This window comes from Culex pipiens, chromosome 1 (genome assembly GCF_016801865.2).
Source record: "Culex pipiens pallens isolate TS chromosome 1, TS_CPP_V2, whole genome shotgun sequence".
NCBI lineage: Eukaryota > Metazoa > Arthropoda > Insecta > Diptera > Culicidae > Culex > Culex pipiens.
The window spans coordinates 135,214,036-135,237,480 of NC_068937.1; the positions used below are offsets into that span (position 1 = coordinate 135,214,036).

Here is a 23,445-nt window from a genome sequence, read left to right on the forward strand (position 1 = left end):
AAGGTGTCACGGCGAAATTGGTTTGCACTGTCAGACTGGCTTCTTTGTGATTGAATCAGTTTTTTTCTTCCGAATTAATGGGTCATTTGGCGAAGCTTTTGATCGTTTCAAAGTCTTGATGGCAAATAACACGATTGCTAATTTGAAATTATTTCTTAAGACGTTAATTTAGATATTTTTAAGAGTGTACATAACCATGAAACTGACTTTTGCTTACACGCAAATTGATAATCACTCAAATTTTATTCAAAATCTTACCTACTCTTAATTGAGTAAATGGACGTAGAATTTCAATTAGAACATCAAAAATTGTTAAATTAATTGGGAACATTCAAATCTGATATCTACACCAAACTATTTGGAAAAAAATTATGTCAGAAAAGTGTGAAATTGAAACCTTGCACATTTTTAGTGAGAGCTTTAAAAAATATAGAGCTTAAGCGCAAATTTCTGATTGCAAAGTTTCTCGAAAAGCAGGACGATTTTTTTTAATTATTTGATATTTATCTAGTAAAACATCATTTCTAAGTTCACGTACGATGACCCCTTGATAGATTTCAACTGCACGTGTAACACACCCTGACTAATATCAACTCACACCTATTCCCACCAAATAAAAGAACTATAATTATTAGAAAACCTAACTAATATATGGTTGCGCCCACAAGTATACCTTCCATAAATATACCCTACATTATCCCCTCCTTCCCCCACCCCTATCCCAAATCCCAAAAACACAAGCCTCCCCAATACCCCGATGCAAATACCCCAACCAACCCCAACTATGACTCCCTAACGAAAAATCCAAAAGCCAACCCCCACTTTACCAATAGACTCGCAAAAATACCCCTCAACCCAAACAAGTCCACCCTGCACATTCCCACTCCCACCCCCCTAACTCCCCCCACAAAACCCCCCAACCCTCACAAAATCACCAAAACTACCTAGGCCTAATATGTACAATAAGTACAAAAGCCCACTTTTTGCGATTCTGTTTTAATATTATGGACCCCAAAACCCGGAAATGCTATATACCCAAAAACCCAACCTAAAACAAAAACTAATCTGCCCAACAGATGCGTCCCTCAACCCTGCTAATCCACCCAAAAAACAAAACTAGTACCATTATCCCCACCCTTTCACCCCCTCCAAATATAAAGACCCCCCAACCCCAGACCCCACCCCACATAAAACTCCTCACCCCCAAAAAACTACCCAATCTTACCATACGTCGCCCGTTCGCAAACTAAACCCCCAAAAATACGCCACATCCCTACAACCAAAAACCTCTCCCCCCCCCTAACCCACATAACCTCCACTGACTCATCGGCATAATCCCCAACTCCCACGCCACGTGAAGTTTCCACCAGTAAATGACCTCCTCACAACAATGTTCCCGTTCGCACCCAAAAGCCTAACAGAAAAAATTGCACCAATTAGAAACCACTCTAGGGGCACAGCCCCCCCTAAATCAACACAACCAAACTTCCCTCACCGCACACACACCCTCACACCTCGAACATATACGACTACCCATTCACACGCCTTTCACATGCGATACTTCACTGGTCTTCTCTCTTCTCCAAAAAACAAAACCTCCGAAACTGTGCTGAAATTGCTGACGAAAGCATCCAAGCAAGCCCCACTTGTTAAAAGCCAGCGTAGCGGGGGAATTTCTCACACTTGATAATTCGATTAGTGCGCGCCGGAAGATTCTTCTGGGTTTTTTTTTTCTTATTTTGGGGGGTTTCTCCGCAGAGGTCCCATACCTGAACACTTCTTCGACTACCGTAGTTGGCACCGGGCAGCACGACCTTCTGCTCGCCAAAGATCGAACTCAGTTGGCTGAGCACACTGGCGCGGGTCTTGACCACGCTCGGATCGTAGCAGGCCAAAGGACTCTGCTGGCAGCTGCGACTACTTCGACGGCTACCGTTACTGGCCCGACTACCGTCCACCGATGACAGCGACGACGACGTACTTTGACAATAACTGTTGTTTGCGCTGCTTAAACTGCTCCGCTGAGCGTCTCGACTTGAACGCGGTCCGGTTTCAACTGACGAAGAATCGCCACCAATACTGCTTTTGCTGGTGGTGCTGAGAAGGCTCTGGGCTCTGCTGCCAATGTCCCCCCTGCGTTGTCCAGGGCGATCACCACCCTCTTCGTTGCCGCCACCGCCGCCGACGGAATTTACACTCGATCGTCCGTACATGGCTATCTCTCTTCTCTTATTCTCTTGGTCTCTCAGCAAAGTTTTAAACACTCTCTGTTTGTGTCCTCGTCAGACCACACCGACAACCGGCGATCGTCCAAAATGCCGGCTCAGACACTTGTTGATTTTCTCTCCTTCTCTGATTTCTCAGCAGTGATCTACGCAACGTGATGATCAACAGGTTGATCGCGTCACCAATACCAGTGAGTGTGTGTGAGTGCGTTTTTGAGTCATCAAGAATTTGAAACGTTTATGGGTCATTCAAGCTTCAATAGCAATAATTTCTGAATCAAGCCTAATCGGTAATCACTATTTGGAGCAATTATTAGATTACCGGCAATTTTAATCATAATTGTTCACTCAACTCTCGGGGCCATAATTTATTACTGAGAGAATGAGATAAAGTGTACTGGTGTTGGTGTTGCCATGGCGTGTTTTGGTTTTGGTTTGTTTGTTTTGTTTAAATTGAGAGCGAACAACTTAACTTGAAAACGGGAGAGGAGAGAGAATGCAGAAAACTCCGGAAAGTATGCAATTTGAGTAATGGATTAAAGTTATGGGTAGTGAGCAGGTCTTTACATCAAACACCTGGTTTATTTGTATCAATTTGAGAATTTCATACAAACGTGTAGAGGGATTGTGCACGCTTATCCAAGATTAGCCAATTTTATTTTATTTTTGTATTTTTGTTTTGTTATATTTTGCTTTTTTCTACAATGCATTTTGGAAGAACTGTCATTTCAACACTCGAATCCGGTGCTCTATAGAGTTATCTACGTGCGCATGTATTGCGTGTACGTACACGAAGGGTTTTTAGGTTAAAATTTGTACCCGCCAGCAAAAACAAATGGGATTAGTGCGCTGACCACGGGGACGCGCTGTCTTGTTTTTGCATGCTCATTTTCATTTCTTTTGCGTCGCTGTTTGTGTGCTTGGGTGCGTGGTTATTATAATTAAATAATGGCATCATTAGTGCGCTGACCACGGGGACGCGCTGTCTTGTTTTTGCATGCTCATTTTCATTTCTTTTGCGTCGCTGTTTTTGTGCTTGGGTGCGTGGTTATTATAATTAAATAATGGCATCATTAGTGCGCTGACCACGGGGACGCGCTGTCTTGTTTTTGCATGCTCATTTTCATTTCTTTTGTGTCGCTATTTGTGTGCTTGGGTGCGTGGTTATTATAATTAAATAATGGCATCATTAGTGCGCTGACCACGGGGACGCGCTGTCTTGTTTTTGCATGCTCATTTTCATTTCTTTTGTGTCGCTATTTGTGTGCTTGGGTGCGTGGTTATTATAATTAAGTAATGGCATCATTATTGCGCTGACCACGGGGACGCGCTGTCTTGTTTTTGCATGCTCATTTTCATTTCTTTTGCGTCGCTGGTTGTGTGCTTGGGTGCGTGGTTATTATAATTAAATAATGGCATCATTAGTGCGCTGACCACGGGGACGCGCTGTCTTGTTTTTGCATGCTCATTTTCATTTCTTTTGCGTCGCTGTTTGTGTGCTTGGGTGCATGGTTATTATAATTAAGTAATGGCATCATTATTGCGCTGACCACGGGGACGCGCTGTCTTGTTTTTGCATGCTCATTTTCATTTCTTTTGCGTCGCTGTTTGTGTGCTTGGGTGCATGGTTATTATAATTAAGTAATGGCATCATTATTGCGCTGACCACGGGGACGCGCTGTCTTGTTTTTGCATGCTCATTTTCATTTCTTTTGCGTCGCTGGTTGTGTGCTTGGGTGCGTGGTTATTATAATTAAATAATGGCATCATTAGTGCGCTGACCACGGGGACGCGCTGTCTTGTTTTTGCATGCTCATTTTCATTTCTTTTGCGTCGCTGTTTGTGTGCTTGGGTGCGTGGTTATTATAATTAAATAATGGCATCATTAGTGCGCTGACCACGGGGACGCGCTGTCTTGTTTTTGCATGCTCATTTTCATTTCTTTTGCGTCGCTGGTTGTGTGCTTGGGTGCGTGGTTATTATAATTAAATAATGGCATCATTAGTGCGCTGACCACGGGGACGCGCTGTCTTGTTTTTGCATGCTCATTTTCATTTCTTTTGCGTCGCTGGTTGTGTGCTTGGGTGCGTGGTTATTATAATTAAATAATGGCATCATTAGTGCGCTGACCACGGGGACGCGCTGTCTTGTTTTTGCATGCTCATTTTCATTTCTTTTGCGTCGCTGTTTGTGTGCTTGGGTGCATGGTTATTATAATTAAGTAATGGCATCATTATTGCGCTGACCACGGGGACGCGCTGTCTTGTTTTTGCATGCTCATTTTCATTTCTTTTGCGTCGCTGTTTGTGTGCTTGGGTGCATGGTTATTATAATTAAGTAATGGCATCATTATTGCGCTGACCACGGGGACGCGCTGTCTTGTTTTTGCATGCTCATTTTCATTTCTTTTGCGTCGCTGGTTGTGTGCTTGGGTGCATGGTTATTATAATTAAGTAATGGCATCATTATTGCGCTGACCACGGGGACGCGCTGTCTTGTTTTTGCATGCTCATTTTCATTTCTTTTGCGTCGCTGTTTGTGTGCTTGGGTGCGTGGTTATTATAATTAAATAATGGCATCATTAGTGCGCTGACCACGGGGACGCGCTGTCTTGTTTTTGCATGCTCATTTTCATTTCTTTTGCGTCGCTGTTTGTGTGCTTGGGTGCATGGTTATTATAATTAAGTAATGGCATCATTATTGCGCTGACCACGGGGACGCGCTGTCTTGTTTTTGCATGCTCATTTTCATTTCTTTTGCGTCGCTGTTTGTGTGCTTGGGTGCATGGTTATTATAATTAAGTAATGGCATCATTATTGCGCTGACCACGGGGACGCGCTGTCTTGTTTTTGCATGCTCATTTTCATTTCTTTTGCGTCGCTGGTTGTGTGCTTGGGTGCGTGGTTATTATAATTAAATAATGGCATCATTAGTGCGCTGACCACGGGGACGCGCTGTCTTGTTTTTGCATGCTCATTTTCATTTCTTTTGCGTCGCTGTTTGTGTGCTTGGGTGCGTGGTTATTATAATTAAATAATGGCATCATTAGTGCGCTGACCACGGGGACGCGCTGTCTTGTTTTTGCATGCTCATTTTCATTTCTTTTGCGTCGCTGGTTGTGTGCTTGGGTGCGTGGTTATTATAATTAAATAATGGCATCATTAGTGCGCTGACCACGGGGACGCGCTGTCTTGTTTTTGCATGCTCATTTTCATTTCTTTTGCGTCGCTGTTTGTGTGCTTGGGTGCGTGGTTATTATAATTAAATAATGGCATCATTAGTGCGCTGACCACGGGGACGCGCTGTCTTGTTTTTGCATGCTCATTTTCATTTCTTTTGCGTCGCTGTTTGTGTGCTTGGGTGCGTGGTTATTATAATTAAATAATGGCATCATTAGTGCGCTGACCACGGGGACGCGCTGTCTTGTTTTTGCATGCTCATTTTCATTTCTTTTGCGTCGCTGGTTGTGTGCTTGGGTGCGTGGTTATTATAATTAAATAATGGCATCATTAGTGCGCTGACCACGGGGACGCGCTGTCTTGTTTTTGCATGCTCATTTTCATTTCTTTTGCGTCGCTGTTTGTGTGCTTGGGTGCGTGGTTATTATAATTAAATAATGGCATCATTAGTGCGCTGACCACGGGGACGCGCTGTCTTGTTTTTGCATGCTCATTTTCATTTCTTTTGCGTCGCTGTTTGTGTGCTTGGGTGCGTGGTTATTATAATTAAATAATGGCATCATTAGTGCGCTGACCACGGGGACGCGCTGTCTTGTTTTTGCATGCTCATTTTCATTTCTTTTGCGTCGCTGGTTGTGTGCTTGGGTGCGTGGTTATTATAATTAAATAATGGCATCATTAGTGCGCTGACCACGGGGACGCGCTGTCTTGTTTTTGCATGCTCATTTTCATTTCTTTTGCGTCGCTGGTTGTGTGCTTGGGTGCGTGGTTATTATAATTAAATAATGGCATCATTAGTGCGCTGACCACGGGGACGCGCTGTCTTGTTTTTGCATGCTCATTTTCATTTCTTTTGCGTCGCTGGTTGTGTGCTTGGGTGCATGGTTATTATAATTAAGTAATGGCATCATTATTGCGCTGACCACGGGGACGCGCTGTCTTGTTTTTGCATGCTCATTTTCATTTCTTTTGCGTCGCTGTTTGTGTGCTTGGGTGCGTGGTTATTATAATTAAATAATGGCATCATTAGTGCGCTGACCACGGGGACGCGCTGTCTTGTTTTTGCATGCTCATTTTCATTTCTTTGTGTCACTGGGTGCTTGGGTGCGTGGTTATTATAATTAAATAATGGCATCATTAGTGCGCTGACCACGGGGACGCGCTGTCTTGTTTTTGCATGCTCATTTTCATTTCTTTTGCGTCGCTGTTTGTGTGCTTGGGTGCGTGGTTATTATAATTAAATAATGGCATCATTATTGCGCTGACCACGGGGACGCGCTGTCTTGTTTTTGCATGCTCATTTTCATTTCTTTTGCGTCGCTGGTTGTGTGCTTGGGTGCGTGGTTATTATAATTAAATAATGGCATCATTAGTGCGCTGACCACGGGGACGCGCTGTCTTGTTTTTGCATGCTCATTTTCATTTCTTTTGCGTCGCTGGTTGTGTGCTTGGGTGCGTGGTTATTATAATTAAATAATGGCATCATTAGTGCGCTGACCACGGGGACGCGCTGTCTTGTTTTTGCATGCTCATTTTCATTTCTTTTGCGTCGCTGTTTGTGTGCTTGGGTGCGTGGTTATTATAATTAAATAATGGCATCATTAGTGCGCTGACCACGGGGACGCGCTGTCTTGTTTTTGCATGCTCATTTTCATTTCTTTTGCGTCGCTGGTTGTGTGCTTGGGTGCGTGGTTATTATAATTAAATAATGGCATCATTAGTGCGCTGACCACGGGGACGCGCTGTCTTGTTTTTGCATGCTCATTTTCATTTCTTTTGCGTCGCTGTTTGTGTGCTTGGGTGCGTGGTTATTATAATTAAATAATGGCATCATTAGTGCGCTGACCACGGGGACGCGCTGTCTTGTTTTTGCATGCTCATTTTCATTTCTTTTGCGTCGCTGTTTGTGTGCTTGGGTGCGTGGTTATTATAATTAAATAATGGCATCATTAGTGCGCTGACCACGGGGACGCGCTGTCTTGTTTTTGCATGCTCATTTTCATTTCTTTTGCGTCGCTGGTTGTGTGCTTGGGTGCGTGGTTATTATAATTAAATAATGGCATCATTAGTGCGCTGACCACGGGGACGCGCTGTCTTGTTTTTGCATGCTCATTTTCATTTCTTTTGCGTCGCTGTTTGTGTGCTTGGGTGCGTGGTTATTATAATTAAATAATGGCATCATTAGTGCGCTGACCACGGGGACGCGCTGTCTTGTTTTTGCATGCTCATTTTCATTTCTTTTGCGTCGCTGTTTGTGTGCTTGGGTGCGTGGTTATTATAATTAAATAATGGCATCATTAGTGCGCTGACCACGGGGACGCGCTGTCTTGTTTTTGCATGCTCATTTTCATTTCTTTTGCGTCGCTGTTTGTGTGCTTGGGTGCGTGGTTATTATAATTAAATAATGGCATCATTAGTGCGCTGACCACGGGGACGCGCTGTCTTGTTTTTGCATGCTCATTTTCATTTCTTTTGCGTCGCTGTTTGTGTGCTTGGGTGCGTGGTTATTATAATTAAATAATGGCATCATTAGTGCGCTGACCACGGGGACGCGCTGTCTTGTTTTTGCATGCTCATTTTCATTTCTTTTGCGTCGCTGTTTGTGTGCTTGGGTGCGTGGTTATTATAATTAAATAATGGCATCATTAGTGCGCTGACCACGGGGACGCGCTGTCTTGTTTTTGCATGCTCATTTTCATTTCTTTTGCGTCGCTGTTTGTGTGCTTGGGTGCGTGGTTATTATAATTAAATAATGGCATCATTAGTGCGCTGACCACGGGGACGCGCTGTCTTGTTTTTGCATGCTCATTTTCATTTCTTTTGCGTCGCTGTTTGTGTGCTTGGGTGCGTGGTTATTATAATTAAATAATGGCATCATTAGTGCGCTGACCACGGGGACGCGCTGTCTTGTTTTTGCATGCTCATTTTCATTTCTTTTGCGTCGCTGTTTGTGTGCTTGGGTGCGTGGTTATTATAATTAAATAATGGCATCATTAGTGCGCTGACCACGGGGACGCGCTGTCTTGTTTTTGCATGCTCATTTTCATTTCTTTTGCGTCGCTGGTTGTGTGCTTGGGTGCGTGGTTATTATAATTAAATAATGGCATCATTAGTGCGCTGACCACGGGGACGCGCTGTCTTGTTTTTGCATGCTCATTTTCATTTCTTTTGCGTCGCTGGTTGTGTGCTTGGGTGCGTGGTTATTATAATTAAATAATGGCATCATTAGTGCGCTGACCACGGGACGCGCTGTCTTGTTTTTGCATGCTCATTTTCATTTCTTTTGCGTCGCTGTTTGTGTGCTTGGGTGCGTGGTTATTATAATTAAATAATGGCATCATTAGTGCGCTGACCACGGGGACGCGCTGTCTTGTTTTTGCATGCTCATTTTCATTTCTTTTGCGTCGCTGGTTGTGTGCTTGGGTGCGTGGTTATTATAATTAAATAATGGCATCATTAGTGCGCTGACCACGGGGACGCGCTGTCTTGTTTTTGCATGCTCATTTTCATTTCTTTTGCGTCGCTGGTTGTGTGCTTGGGTGCGTGGTTATTATAATTAAATAATGGCATCATTAGTGCGCTGACCACGGGGACGCGCTGTCTTGTTTTTGCATGCTCATTTTCATTTCTTTTGCGTCGCTGTTTGTGTGCTTGGGTGCGTGGTTATTATAATTAAATAATGGCATCATTAGTGCGCTGACCACGGGGACGCGCTGTCTTGTTTTTGCATGCTCATTTTCATTTCTTTTGCGTCGCTGTTTGTGTGCTTGGGTGCATGGTTATTATAATTAAGTAATGGCATCATTATTGCGCTGACCACGGGGACGCGCTGTCTTGTTTTTGCATGCTCATTTTCATTTCTTTTGCGTCGCTGTTTGTGTGCTTGGGTGCATGGTTATTATAATTAAGTAATGGCATCATTATTGCGCTGACCACGGGGACGCGCTGTCTTGTTTTTGCATGCTCATTTTCATTTCTTTTGCGTCGCTGGTTGTGTGCTTGGGTGCGTGGTTATTATAATTAAATAATGGCATCATTAGTGCGCTGACCACGGGGACGCGCTGTCTTGTTTTTGCATGCTCATTTTCATTTCTTTTGCGTCGCTGTTTGTGTGCTTGGGTGCGTGGTTATTATAATTAAATAATGGCATCATTAGTGCGCTGACCACGGGGACGCGCTGTCTTGTTTTTGCATGCTCATTTTCATTTCTTTTGCGTCGCTGGTTGTGTGCTTGGGTGCATGGTTATTATAATTAAGTAATGGCATCATTATTGCGCTGACCACGGGGACGCGCTGTCTTGTTTTTGCATGCTCATTTTCATTTCTTTTGCGTCGCTGTTTGTGTGCTTGGGTGCGTGGTTATTATAATTAAATAATGGCATCATTAGTGCGCTGACCACGGGGACGCGCTGTCTTGTTTTTGCATGCTCATTTTCATTTCTTTTGCGTCGCTGTTTGTGTGCTTGGGTGCGTGGTTATTATAATTAAATAATGGCATCATTAGTGCGCTGACCACGGGGACGCGCTGTCTTGTTTTTGCATGCTCATTTTCATTTCTTTTGTGTCGCTATTTGTGTGCTTGGGTGCGTGGTTATTATAATTAAATAATGGCATCATTAGTGCGCTGACCACGGGGACGCGCTGTCTTGTTTTTGCATGCTCATTTTCATTTCTTTTGTGTCGCTATTTGTGTGCTTGGGTGCGTGGTTATTATAATTAAATAATGGCATCATTAGTGCGCTGACCACGGGGACGCGCTGTCTTGTTTTTGCATGCTCATTTTCATTTCTTTTGCGTCGCTGTTTGTGTGCTTGGGTGCGTGGTTATTATATATAGGTGAAGGGATTTTATTAAATGATCATTATATTGCATTATTATATTTAATTGATTATATAACCACACTATATTTTACACTTAACACATTATACAAAACACATATGAAACTGTAAACTGGAGCGTTTGGTACGGTATGTCCACGCATCCTTCCTCCCCTGTAGATTCTGTGAAATGTGATCCGTTCTCAGAATCCTCTCTGCGGTAAACACAACGTAGTAGGGCTGGCCGCTTTAATTTTTGCAATACATTTTCGGGTGTTCTCGGATGTACTGCAATTATTAATAATGACAAGAAAAGTGCTTGGGGTGTAATCTAATCACAAGACTTTCCAGCATGCTTTCATCGGACTGGCTGCGTTTGTGTTAGATTAGATTAGATTAGTACCCGCCAGCAAAAACAAATGGTAAGCTAGTGTGCGTGAGATCGAGCTTAGATAGCTCTATTAGGGGCAAAATTTTGTCAAAAAAATCTTTTGAGTTTAGTCATATTTTGTGCTGTTTCTTGAAAACGTGTACCTGTCAGTATAAACATGATTGTGATAGAAAGCGACAACCAATTTTAAAACGTCGTGAAATTTCAAGCAAAATAATGTGAATGGGCTTAAGAAAAAGTGTAAACAGCAAGATGCCCTGTTTGTTTGCACTACGTCTTTAACACATTCATTTTTGTATACATTTATTTTATATTTTTGTAAGTTTCATTTGTACTTTGGATGAGGGTGCAGAATCTAAAACACGCTCAATGATTTTTGGTCATCAGCTGCTTGATTTTAAAACTCATAATGCACTTTCTCCTCTCTCTTAAAATAAATTTTGGTTGAATGATTCAAAGTTATGTTGATTTATTGTTATACAAACATAAGTTTAGCGGCTTTCTTGACTATGTATCATTTGATTTGTTATTTTATCTAAAATGTAAAATGGACGGTTTAACTATTTAATTTATTCAAAGGTCATTGAACCAAAACACAGCTGTCAAATAACGCAAACGAATGATAGACTTTGATTGAACAGACAAACCACACAAAACCATAACCTACCACAAAAAAAGACACGCAAAAAGAGATACAAAGATCGCTAGCTTTTCCTCTAACTTCTCAATATTCACGTTTCAATTGATCACGCCGCGACGATCACGTCAAATCTATTTTCGATCAAATCTAATTCCGTTGTCGCCACGTTGGCTGAATGAGCGCGCGATCGACCATTTTCGTCGAAGAGCGAGAAAACAATCGAAAGTACTACTACGCGGTTTTCCCTCTTCATAATCTCTAGTGAAACAAAGTAGTCTGCTGCGAATCGAAATTTGAAACCAATCGAAGTAGGCCTCACGCAATTTCATTCTTTACGAGCTGCACAACTTGAATCCCGCAAGCACAGACAAACACGCATAAAAGCATGTCCAAATTTGGGTCGAAACTTGGTCCAACAATCTTCCGAGTTTAGTCATATTTTGGCTAATTTATATAAGCGTGTATTTGTCAGTTTATATTAAAAACTTGCGATAGAAAGAGACAACCGATTTTCAAAAGTCGCGTTTTCTGTTTCTGAATCCAAAATTCAAGCAAAACAATGAAAAGGGGCTAAAACAAAGAGTAAACAAGTGCAGATGCACTGTTTGTTTACACTTTATCTTTGGTCCATTTTAATTCACCACCACTCAAATATGACAGATGCTCCATTTACTAATTTCTGAGTTATTTTGGTTTAGACGAAAACTAATTGATATTGAATGTCTTGTTTTGCATGTTGATTTTCAATATAAATGTCTGTTTGTCTGTGCTTCAAGTGTTGATTCAGCCACCCGAACCAAACACACTCACGCACACATGATTCACGCACGCCTCGTCACGGAACACAACCTAGATGTTTCGTCGTGAATCACAGATGCCGGCCGGCCGGCATAATAAAATCCGCTTTCTTCCGATTCTTGCGAGAGTCTCTTTTGATTCGCGATTTGTCATTTTGCGCAAATTATTTGCACGTAAGCCATTATGGCGCGACGAAGCTGTCAAACGGCGGCCATAATGGCGGACGCTATAATAAGTTGACAAATGGAAGAGGACGAATGTTTTTGTATTGATATTAAGGGGGTTTGACAAGTACCTGTATTTGGACGTCCATTGTGGTGCTGTTTCGAGTTGCTTTTGTGTATCCTTGTTAACTGTTGAATGTTGTTGTTGCTGTTGTCGTTTTTTGAGGGATGACTGTTCAATGTTGTGGTGAATGTTGTGCTGTTGTTTTTTTTTAGATTTTCGGCGGTTTGGGAAGATTTATGCCTGTTCACGGGACGGGTTGAAGGACACTACACTTAAACAAAACACGTCACAGAATTTTTATTTTTTACGATTTGTATATTATTGTTTGCTTTCTGACTGCAAGTGTTTCTGTCTATTTTTGTATGTGTGCGTGTGCGGTGTGTAGAGAGGGGAAAACGGTTGTAAAACACGCTCACTGTTATTTTTGGTGTGGCCAGTTCAATTATAAGGAATATTTTTAGCTAAAACGATTAAAAACGGACGAAACACACTGGGAAAGGTGAAAATCTTCAAACCAATTAAACGCATTAGTCACTGGGGCTTGAATCTTCGCAAAAGGGTAAAATTCGAAGATTAGTCACTTTTTGTTCTGAACTCTACAGGAAACACTCAAAATAAATAGCAAGACCACCTTTTCCAAATTATAAATATCCTCAGTTAATCTTCAGCGCTGATTCACTAGCGATTCATTACACTCTTAATCAAAACTGGTGTAGTTATTTATCTTCTTTCTTCCTTTCGCAATTTATCGTGCAAAACTTCAACATTACACTTTTCTTGAAAAATATTCATTTTCCTTTGCACAAGATTGACGCAGCTGTCAAACAACAATTTAATCCAAAATTGCCCCTCTTCCCAAAACGGTTAGCGCGAACTTTCTCGTCCGTGTGATGCAATCCAAGTGGGCATCCCGCAGGTAAGAATCCCGCCTGTGTTTGTTTGTGTGTAGTCACAGAACATCTGTTTACTGTATCCGCGATTGGCCCTTTAGCTTCCCCACTGTTGTTGTTTTCTTTCCGAGCGCCAATTTTCCGGTCCGAAAATGACAGTCACGCGCCGCGTCACGCCTCGCGAGTCAAGCTCGATTTCGATTCTCGCACTTATCGCGTTCGCGCGAATGTAAACAAACCATCTTATAAAGTGTGTGTGTGTGTTTGCGCCTGGATGCCAGAACGAGAGAGACGGAGAGAAAGAGAGAGTGCCGTTTGTCGAAGACAGAAAGGTGATTTATTTTTGAATGTTGGAAAACAACGTCATTTTTTCGGACGCTCGGTAGCGGAGGGGTCAAATTTGGTGTTTGGGCTATTTTTAGGACGGGGATTTTTTTTTATACTTTTCTTTTTTCGTCGGGATGAGCGCAAAATATGTTCTTTTGCAGCAAGTGGCTTGAAATTAGTGGCATGTGAGATTGCCAAAAAGAACAAACTTGGCCGTGTCTGCTCGTTCCGTCGTTTTGCACGGAGAGGAAAACAAAGCAGGCGATATAAACAGAACGGATTGTTTACATTTTGCACTATGCCTTGTCGTTGGGTTATAAAACGGTTGACAAGTTGGGAGTTATTTTTACATGTAACCACTAAACTTGCTGCCAAGTGGGAGCTTCCTCATTTTCGGACTTTTGTTACTAGTTGAATAGGGTCATAAACTCTATTTTTAAATTTTTATCAGAGCGATAAAAGGAACACCTGATTCCATTTTGTATTTCATGCTAAACATTCCTTATAAAAAGCTTTCAAAGCACATTCTACTGACAAGTTTCGCCATTTTGTGCAAAATGTTAAAGTGGTGGAATTTTTTTAATACATTTTTTTTATTACACTGTAAAAAAACTCTCCATGGGTCATTCTCCGGCAACTCACACAGCAGTTGTCCCAACCCCTCTTCGAATTGAGTGAAACTTTGTCCTAAGGGGTAACTTTTGTCCCTGATCATGAATCCGAGTTCCGTTTTTTTTATATCTCGTGACGGAGGGGCAGTACGACCCCTTAATTTTTTGAACATGCGGAAATTACATGTTTTTCAATCATTTGCAGCCAGAAAAGGTGATGAGATGGACATTTGGTGTAAAAGGACGCCTCAAATTGGACGCCTGATTCGATCGCGTACTCAAAACACTATAAAAGTAAAACTATGCCATTTTTTGTTACTCAACTGATTTTTTTTTTAAACATATCATTTTAAGGGAAATTTCATGTACTTTTCGAATCTACATTAATCTGGAAGGTTTTTTTTTTCATTTTGAACATAATTTTTCACTTTAAAATTTCGTGTTTTTTTCTAACTTTGCAGGGTTATTTTCTTTTTTTTCCTTATAACCATCACGAGTTATTGCGATTTTACGAAATAAAGCAGTAAAACATTTTTGTTTGGTAAGGAAAAGTAGGCCTTTTCGTCTCTCTCGAAGGACAAGAAAAGTTGATACAGCGGAACACAGCGGAAATGCAAAATAATAATATTTTACAGAAACTTAGGCATATTTTGCGATAAACATTCAGTGCTTATCTTTCTCAGAAAGCATGATAAAAAACATTTCAATTCTCGCTTACTTTAATTATTGTGAACCAGTGAAACACAATCATAAACGATAAAAATTGCATGGGGAATTCTACGTTCAGTCATTGCATGAAGTTAAAAAGTTTTCTCGAGAAATAATGTATTTAAAATATTCAATAGACATTTTAACTATCAAAACAAAACTGTTCCTCTGAATTTCGTGGAATATTTTTTATTATAATAATAATAAACTTGGGAAGCATTCTGGTATCATCATAAAGATCTGCGAAAATCCCGTTCTGTCCCAAAAATAAGTCGATATCGCAGCGTGCTGCGCCAAAAATATGTGTCAATGTTAAACCAGCCAGCCAGCGCGAAAAGGTGCGCGCCACAAGCCAAGAAAACACGACTCCTATGATGTTCACTTTTGCGCTCATTTTCCACGCCGACTGAGTTTTCCCCCATGTTCACGACGCACCGCTGCCAAACATAAATTTTCACGGCTTGCTTTTCCTTATCCTCTTGCTCTCTCTCTCTTCATCTCTGTGTCACAAACACTTGATTTTCTCTCGTCTCATCTCTTTTTTGGCTCCTTGGTGACTGGAGATTTTCCTTATTTCTTCTTCTTGTGATAATTTAGATTTTCATATTTGATGCTTTAGTTTGCGTACTTTCCACGCAATCAAGTAGCCCAATCAAGCCTTTTTCACGATTTTTTCACGACAGATGTCCGAAGGTCACTAGATTTTCCCGTGTCATAACCTCACTTCGCACCTCATTCGATTCGATTGAAAATTGGACTACAAATCGATGCTCATTAGCAGAAACAGACACTGAGGTGCTGTTTTTCCAACCGAGAGTGACACGCACACATACAAACACCCGCCCAATTTGGCCGTCACGTCACTTCACGATGACAGCTCAAGATCACTTCCCCACCTCGTACAATCGCACTTTATCGCCTTTTCGCGATTATTTTCGCGTTAATCAATCAAATTGCCCGCAAATCGTCGTATTTGGCTGCTTTTCCCCGTATTTTCCTCCGTCAAACAGGCCAAATTTTCACCTTTTCCTTTCGTTTTCACGATCACTACCGCGCGCGCAGTGCCCCGTCTTTGAGTGTATTGGTATTTTCACGCACGCACGGTTGGCTTTTCTTTTTGCCTCTTTTTTTTTTTTGCTCTGCCACTTCTCTGTTCCTTTGCAGCGGACGAGTTCTTGTTCACCGTGTACTCACCGATCGAGCTGAGAATCGAAACTGAGCGCGCACACAGCAGGCGATGGACGGTTTGGTGTAGGGTCTGCCGTGCGATCGCCAGTAGGCAGCCTTGGCGATCGGGGTATCCCTTAACAACCCCTTAACCACTCTTTAAAATTTATTGATTTTAAAATTATAATTTTGACTGCTAAAATACGTGATGGGAGCAAGGGCGTCTATATGAAGTGTCCTTGTAATGAACATAATTTATCGAGAAAAATGTAACAATGGTTGATGAGCCAAGGGTTAGGAAAATGCTCTCGCGCTTACGACTGCGCCTGTCGGAGGGTGTTTGCCTGCTGTGAGATTTTCCACACGCACACCACGGCGCACTTTTCCCGTCAATGAAAGTGAGTGCACTGATGCAGCATGCTGTGGGCGAAAGTTGTATTGTATCGGTGCGTTGCTACGCAACATGCTGTCAGATGGCCAGAGAGTTGTTAGAACGCCAGCATGGCTTGCTTATAATTGAGTCGGAGGAAAGACCTTTAAATTTGTTTTAAATTTTACAACTTCGTCAATTCATTAATTCAATTAATAAAAGTACGCCCCAAAATAGCTCAATGTCAACATCCGTTTTTGCCCTGACGACCAAATCGGGGTGTTCGGAAGGCTCCAGTCCAGTCGCGGATGGTGTTCCCAAAATGGGTTTCGCGGCATTTTTTGGAGGTTATGTGCAGCGCACGAGAGTACCTTTAAGCGCAACAACAACAAAACAACAAGATTCGAATCGAATAAAAAGCCACTTGGCACTGTACAGAGCCGGGGGGAGGGCGGCTTTCGAATACATAATCGTCGACAATCCATCCGGCGACGACGTCTCTTGGGGTCGAACTTCCTTAAATGGTGCGAAATCGGACTGACTGGAACTGGTCGCAGTAGGCCAGGCTCGTGTCGCCGTTGGGTTTTATTGAATTCAAGTGAACACACACACACGCGGGGCTTAAATCGCTAAATATGGCGCGGAGCCGCTTGTCAAGTGAGAGCCTCGGCCTGTCCCGTCCCTTCGCGTATGATTCAGATGTCGGGACAGTTTTTGACAGAATCTTGTTGGGGGTATTATTTTCGATTTCTTAAAATAAATTAATTTTGAATTATTTGTAACACAATCTTTTTTCAACATTTTGTGCGTGTTCCTTAAAAATAATTAATTACAATATTTTGTTATATTGAAACTTTATTTCAAGTCCAACGAGTTCCTCGCTAGTCCAGTTGAGGTCACATCGAAAGGGTACTTGAAAGCTTGGTGATGAGTTGAGCGTGGTCCATAACTGAAACTGCTTGCTTATGCATTCCCGCACAAAAATGGCAATATCTCGAGGAAGCTCACGTATTTATGTACGCGATGCGTTGATTGCAATTATAGCTTGATGAGTAAGGGAACGAAAATTTTAATTATTTTTTCACAACTTTTGCTTTTGTCATGGATGTTTTATGGGATTCGTATGATGTAACCATTCTAAAAATATGGCTTAAAACAAAGGGAAGTAAAAATTTATCGATTTCTTGTTCCTGTCCTTTCTATTAAGAATTCTGTTCATGCCAAGATACCCAAGATATGTTTTGCACATCGATACAAATCAATCAAGGAAGCCACTTTCCTGACGCCTACAATTTCAATGCGACATAAAAATTGTCTCTTTGTGTTCCTTTTATGACGATGAGTTACAACAACAAGAACAACAACAGAATTGACTTCTCATAAGACAAAAAATAAAATGAAGAAAAATTTACAGCCCAACCTTTCATTTATTACCTAAATAAATAAATACACGAACTAAATTTTTAATGACTTCATGTGATTTAACCAAAGTTTAAATTGTGTTTTTTACCTTGAGTCAAAATTTGACCAATAGATGGTTCACTTTGTTAATTGTTATTGTTATTATTTTTTCTTTTGGTAGAGTCTCGATTATGCGTAGGCCCACACACTAAAAAAATTGGAATATTACATTTGACGTAATCTTTGATAAAACCTATTATTAAATCATGTAAACGCATTTTCAATGTAAAATTGGGTTTATTTTGACGTAAATCGATGGAATTCCCATTGGTATTCTATTTCATCGCGCGAAACCCAACATTACATCAAAAATAGTCTAATTTGACGCCTTATTTGATGCACATAATTGGAGCATCAAATTTAATGTAATGTTACATCAAATAACACCCGATTTCACGCACCTTCGCCGCTACACGTTTGTCAGAATGAGGAAACGTCAAAACGTCAGCCAGGTTAAACGTCGCTGAGAAAAAAATGTTTGTCCAGATTTTGTTCAATTTTTCCTCCTTACTGATCTAAATCTGCTACTTTTTACAAAAGCTGGTAATTTCCGATAAAGGTAAGTTTAATCTTTCTTAAGGTGATGTGAAACAGATCGCAAATATTGTTTGTCATTTTCCGTTTTGTTTTTGTTTGGGTAGCGGACATCATGGAACGTGAGGCAAAATACGGTTCAAGCCGCTTCGATGTAGCTGGCTGGATGCTTACTGAAAATGTTGAGATGAGATGTTCCCGGAGTGAACCGAAACGGCCATCTTCAGCGGGATGGCAAACACGGAACAATTTGCATGCCAGACGATTGCTCGTGGAACAACAAAGGCTGTGAGGATAGTGGAGCAATTTCGGTGAATATCGTAGAAAAGCTACAAGGAAGACAATTTGGGACCATGAGTGAAAATTTAGTGATTAATTATGAAGTGCTAAAATAAAAACGAATTGACTTAAAAAAAACATGTTTTATGTCGTCCAAAAAGAAGGGTATGATTCCAATTAGAATATTTTGCCACCAAAATTACGAATAATGTAATTTTACACGACCATCGATATTGATTGAGTCGTGTAACATTACGTTAAATTTGACCCAGCTTTACGTCTGATTTGATGCTCCAGTTATGTGCATCTAATTTGACCCAAAATTACACTTAATGAAGTTTTTTAAAAGTCTGTGCACCCCAAAAAATTTCTGACACAAGCTCAAATGTCTGTGAAACACAGACAAATGTGTTCGTTTGGCATCCTTGGTTTGGGAATTTGGGTAATTGAATCAAGTACAAATATTTGTTTTGTTTTTTTTTATATTTTCTTACTTTTAACATTGATATACTTGACCTAATTTTAATCAAATTTGAATGGTTTATTGCCTTTTAAATTACTATATGCATTTTCTCAATTTTCATCACAGCCATTTTGGCCGCCTTCTTTGATTGAGAAAATTTTAGATCACTCTAAATTTCATCAAGGTCTTCGGAGTAATGGAGTCTGGACTGTATTGATGAACACAGAAAAAAAAGTTGAATTTTGGAATGTTGAAAATTTGGTATGTTGAATATTAGGGGAGTGTGGGGTAATTTGGACACCCTAAGGAAATTGCTCTGTCACGGGCTGTATGGATATTTTAAAGTAATGTGGATGACACCAGAGGATAATAGAGACCATATTTGATGGAAAAATGTAATTCATTTTGATAAATTTTGATGAAAAACCCATTTTTATCGCAATAATTAAAAGGTGTCCAAATTACCCCCACATTTTTGTGTGGGGGTAATATGAACACCCCTATGGGGTAATTTGGACATGCCTTGTGGGGTAATTTGGACATGTCTTGTGGGGTAATATGGACATACCTTGTGGGGTAATATGAACACCTTTTGTGGGGTAATTTGGACACATGTTGAAGAATAAAATTCTAAGTGTAAAATATAGGTATCCGGTGCCCTCTCCCCGTGCCCATACCTTCACACTTAGGAGACCCGGGAGGCGGAGTCTTGTCGCAAAAAGAACGATACACGCCTGTGGATCCGTTGACGAAACCGCAAGGTTTAAGAGGGCCACATTATAAGGTGTTACGTCGATTCCGTTGAAGAATAAGTTTAACATTTGATTTTTGAGCATGTTTTTTATCCTTCAACCTGGTTATGTAATTGCTTTATATTTTGAAGTGTTGTTTTGCTCACAATATTTCATCAAAGGTTTAAATAATGATTTTGTGATAGAACTATAATTCAATAGGAAGATAACAAATAAATAATACTGAAATGATTTAAACATTGATTTTGGATTAGGCACACGTATAGTTTTTAAGTGATTAAGGTATCGTTTATGTTTATATAAATCAATCTTTATATAGAATTTATTAGCCTGAAAATATATATTTTTTTAAATTTTACATTCTGTAGCCCTTCAAATTTAAATATTATTGTAAACCAGCATAGAAATTAGAATTGTCAAAGAAATTAATTAAAAGCAATCAACATTAGGGTCTTGTCTTGAACGCCAAATGAACAGTAATCGAATTTTCATCAATTCGAATATTGGAATAAATTTAACTAAATAAAAAAATAGTGGTTTGTGAAAGTTCTAATTGCTCACATTCCTGTTTGATTGTTTTGACATATTAACGGTGCACATCAACCAGAACTTTTGCACCCAGAATAAGAAGACAACAACTTCCTTCGTTGCTGTGCACCCTTAAATCCCTCTAAATTTATCTAAATCCATTTAAAAACTCATCCAACCATGAAAGTTACTTTTTTGTTGCCTGACAGGTAGACTTTCAGGTATGTCCAAATTACCCCACAGACCATGTCCAAATTACCCCCATAGCATATTCTATCATAAATTGCAATTTTTGATGATAAAAATGGATAAAATGCACAAAATTTATACGTACATATCTCAGGCATCGTCCAAGCAACCCCAATAAACAAAAAATGTCCACTTTTTTGCCATATAACCCCTGCAAAACCTTATTTCCTAACCTTCAAATATTAGAATTTAAGGCAGTGCCAACCGGCCTTTGGAAACTTTTACATATTATACCAAAACTACTTAACCTATTCCAACTTTTTTGGTTTGTCCATACTCCTAGGCCATTACTAGTACTAGCATTATCACTTCAATTGCCGTTTTCACTTTATATCCGAAGAAATCGTGATTTTTAAAGGGGTGTCCAAATTACCCCCACTGTCCATATTACCCCAAACTCCCCTACCTCTTTTTTTGAGTAATCCATTATATATAAAAAATGTCGACGGTTTTGTTCGAACGCGAATCAGTTCAATACGGAGCGTCGGATCGAGGTGCTTTTTGTTGCCTAAGGAAGGTTCTTACGCTAACTAATTGACACTTTTGCCATTCTGGAACCGATTCCGGAGCATCGGCAAATTGTATGGAGAAAGTTACGTAAATTCATATTTTGATCACAGGAGGCTGAATAAGCAAAAAAATCAAAAAAGGCAGGACGAAGGTTGTCGGGTAAGGCTTGTTTTACATAAAAAAATGTGTAAAAATGTGAACCTGATGAATATTCATCAAAAAGCTTGCCTTTTAATAAGTTTTGCTTTATAAATTCATTGCAATTTCAATTAATAAATTTTGGATTTGAAATCATTTTACCGCTGTCTTTAAATTTTTGGAATGTCTTAAAATTTTATTATTTCAATTACTTTTGTATTTTTTTTTTTATATTCTGTAACATTCAAATACATCCCCCAAATGAGCCTAAACACGTGGCATGGTCACCAAGAGCGCGCGCAAAGCGAAACTCTGTGAAGTCGGGTGTGCTTTCTTCACATTTTCTCTCTGTTAAGCAAGCTTGATCGTCGCCAAGCTTTGAAAGCTTAAGTGCCATCTAGATGTGAAGTACGAATCTGCACTTTTGCAGGGGTTCCAGTGCATTTGATTTATTCAATTAGTTTTCTGTCATAAAAATTCTTTGAATTAAATATTTAACTTTTATTTTTATTTTCAAAGCTAAATAAATTTATTTTCTCAACAATCTGATGGGCACATTTAGATGTTATAAATTAATTTGAACGATCTAAAAGTTAACTAAAAGGCTAACAACATTAAATAAATCTAAATAAATTGTATTTCATTAGCGGTTCCGATAAAAAGTTCATAGTTTGGATTGTAAAACGTAATAAAGCCGCTGCAAATATTTCCAGAGAATAAAACTCGACATAAAGTTTGAAGAATTAGGTTCGGACGTATCATGACAAAAAATCTTTTCTTCCATGTGTCGATCCAAAGATCAATCAATCGCTAATCAATTAATCAATAATTGAAAGTTGGAACCCAAAAGTGTCTCATTGATGACTACGCTACTCTACTACTTTAAGTTTGCTAAAGACACCAAATCGATAAAAAAATCATCATTTTTTATTTGATTTCCCATTTTCTCCAGGATATCAGGAAACAAAAAAAAAATGCTGAGTAAGAAGTAAAGTTTATTTGTTTGCCTCCCCGCCTCATGGACCCGGGCCGAAAATTATGATTTGAACCGGGACGACACTCTGAATAGGGACAGCAGTTTTTAGAGCTTCAAAGCAAGGGTCCTGATTTTCGGCTCAATGAATAGAAACCACTCACTAATCGCCTATCCATTCGTCACCTATTCCAACCCGCTAGCATTCATGAGCGAATGAGACTCGCATCCATCCAGCGAGTGGCCCGAACTTGTCCCTCAGCGAACAAATACATCGTGAAAATTTTTGCCTACTCCGTCGCTTGACTACACTCACACACTACCATGCTCAGCGAAGAGCCATTCTCACAAAATGCTAGCGCGGCAGTCTTTTTGTCTTCACGCCCTCAGTTTGCCATCAATTTGTTTATTTCTTTGTGGAAGTTTCTTTAAATGGTTTCTATAATGTTATGAATTCAAAATAAATGCACAATTTAATTGATAACATTGATTTTAGGCAACCCAAATCAATGAGTATAACACAGCGCATCAGAGAAAAAATGTGTTCAGTTCAGATTGATCGGCGACGTTCGGCCCGCCTGAGCCGTTCGGAGACTGAGCCGATCAGAGAGAGAAGGAGAGTAGAAAAGAGAGTGTTCGGGAGCGAATGGATTGAAAGTGACAATCGGTAGTAATTCATCAGGGCAGTATCGCGTCGCCTGCTATTTGTGCTCGCGAATGGAGTGGTTGATTTTGAGCAATCAGGATCCTTGCTTCAAAGTTTGCAATTTGAAAAAAAAATGCACTAATTTTTGTTAAACATCCAAATACTGAACAGTTACAAGCCTAAAACAGCTGCTCAATTTTTTTTCATGCATTTTTGGACAACATCATAAATTATTAAATTACACGGCGATATTATAAGAAATTAAAAGTTTTAAGGGAGCACAGCAACCAAGGAAGTTGTTGTCTTCTTATTCCAAAGTTGATAAACTTACGGACTCAATCCTACAACAATCTGATTGTAAAAATAGGCAAATTTTGTTGTAAATTGCTTAGCAGACAGTGCTCTAGGGGATGAATAAAAAAATATATCGATAGTTCCCGTAGTTTCGAAAATACTGAAATATCTGTAACAAAAATCTTGGTGCAAAAGCTCTAGTTGATGTGCACCGTTAATTGATTTTAAGAAAATGAAAAAAAAAACAAAAAAGCATGCATTTAGTTA

General features: G+C 40.2%; 1 protein-coding gene across 6 annotated transcripts in view; it reads right to left on the bottom strand.

Annotated features, from left to right (window-relative positions):
- LOC120418340 (filamin-A) overlaps nucleotides 1–12,696 on the bottom strand; it is a 78,585-nt gene extending 65,889 nt beyond the window's left edge. For 2 of the 6 annotated variants that reach the window (XM_039580689.2, XM_039580688.2), the window contains exon 1: nucleotides 1,770–2,198. Coding sequence is in view for 4 of the 6 variants with exons in the window: in XM_039580682.2 (XP_039436616.1) it covers nucleotides 1,770–2,213 (444 nt within the window). In the remaining 2 variants the exon portion in view is untranslated. Of the gene's footprint in view, nucleotides 1–1,769; nucleotides 2,218–12,345 lie in introns of those variants that run through there. The other 4 variants (XM_039580685.2, XM_039580682.2, XM_039580684.2 and 1 more) reach the window with 4 other exon arrangements.
- Nucleotides 12,697–23,445: the final 10,749 nt, after the last annotated feature.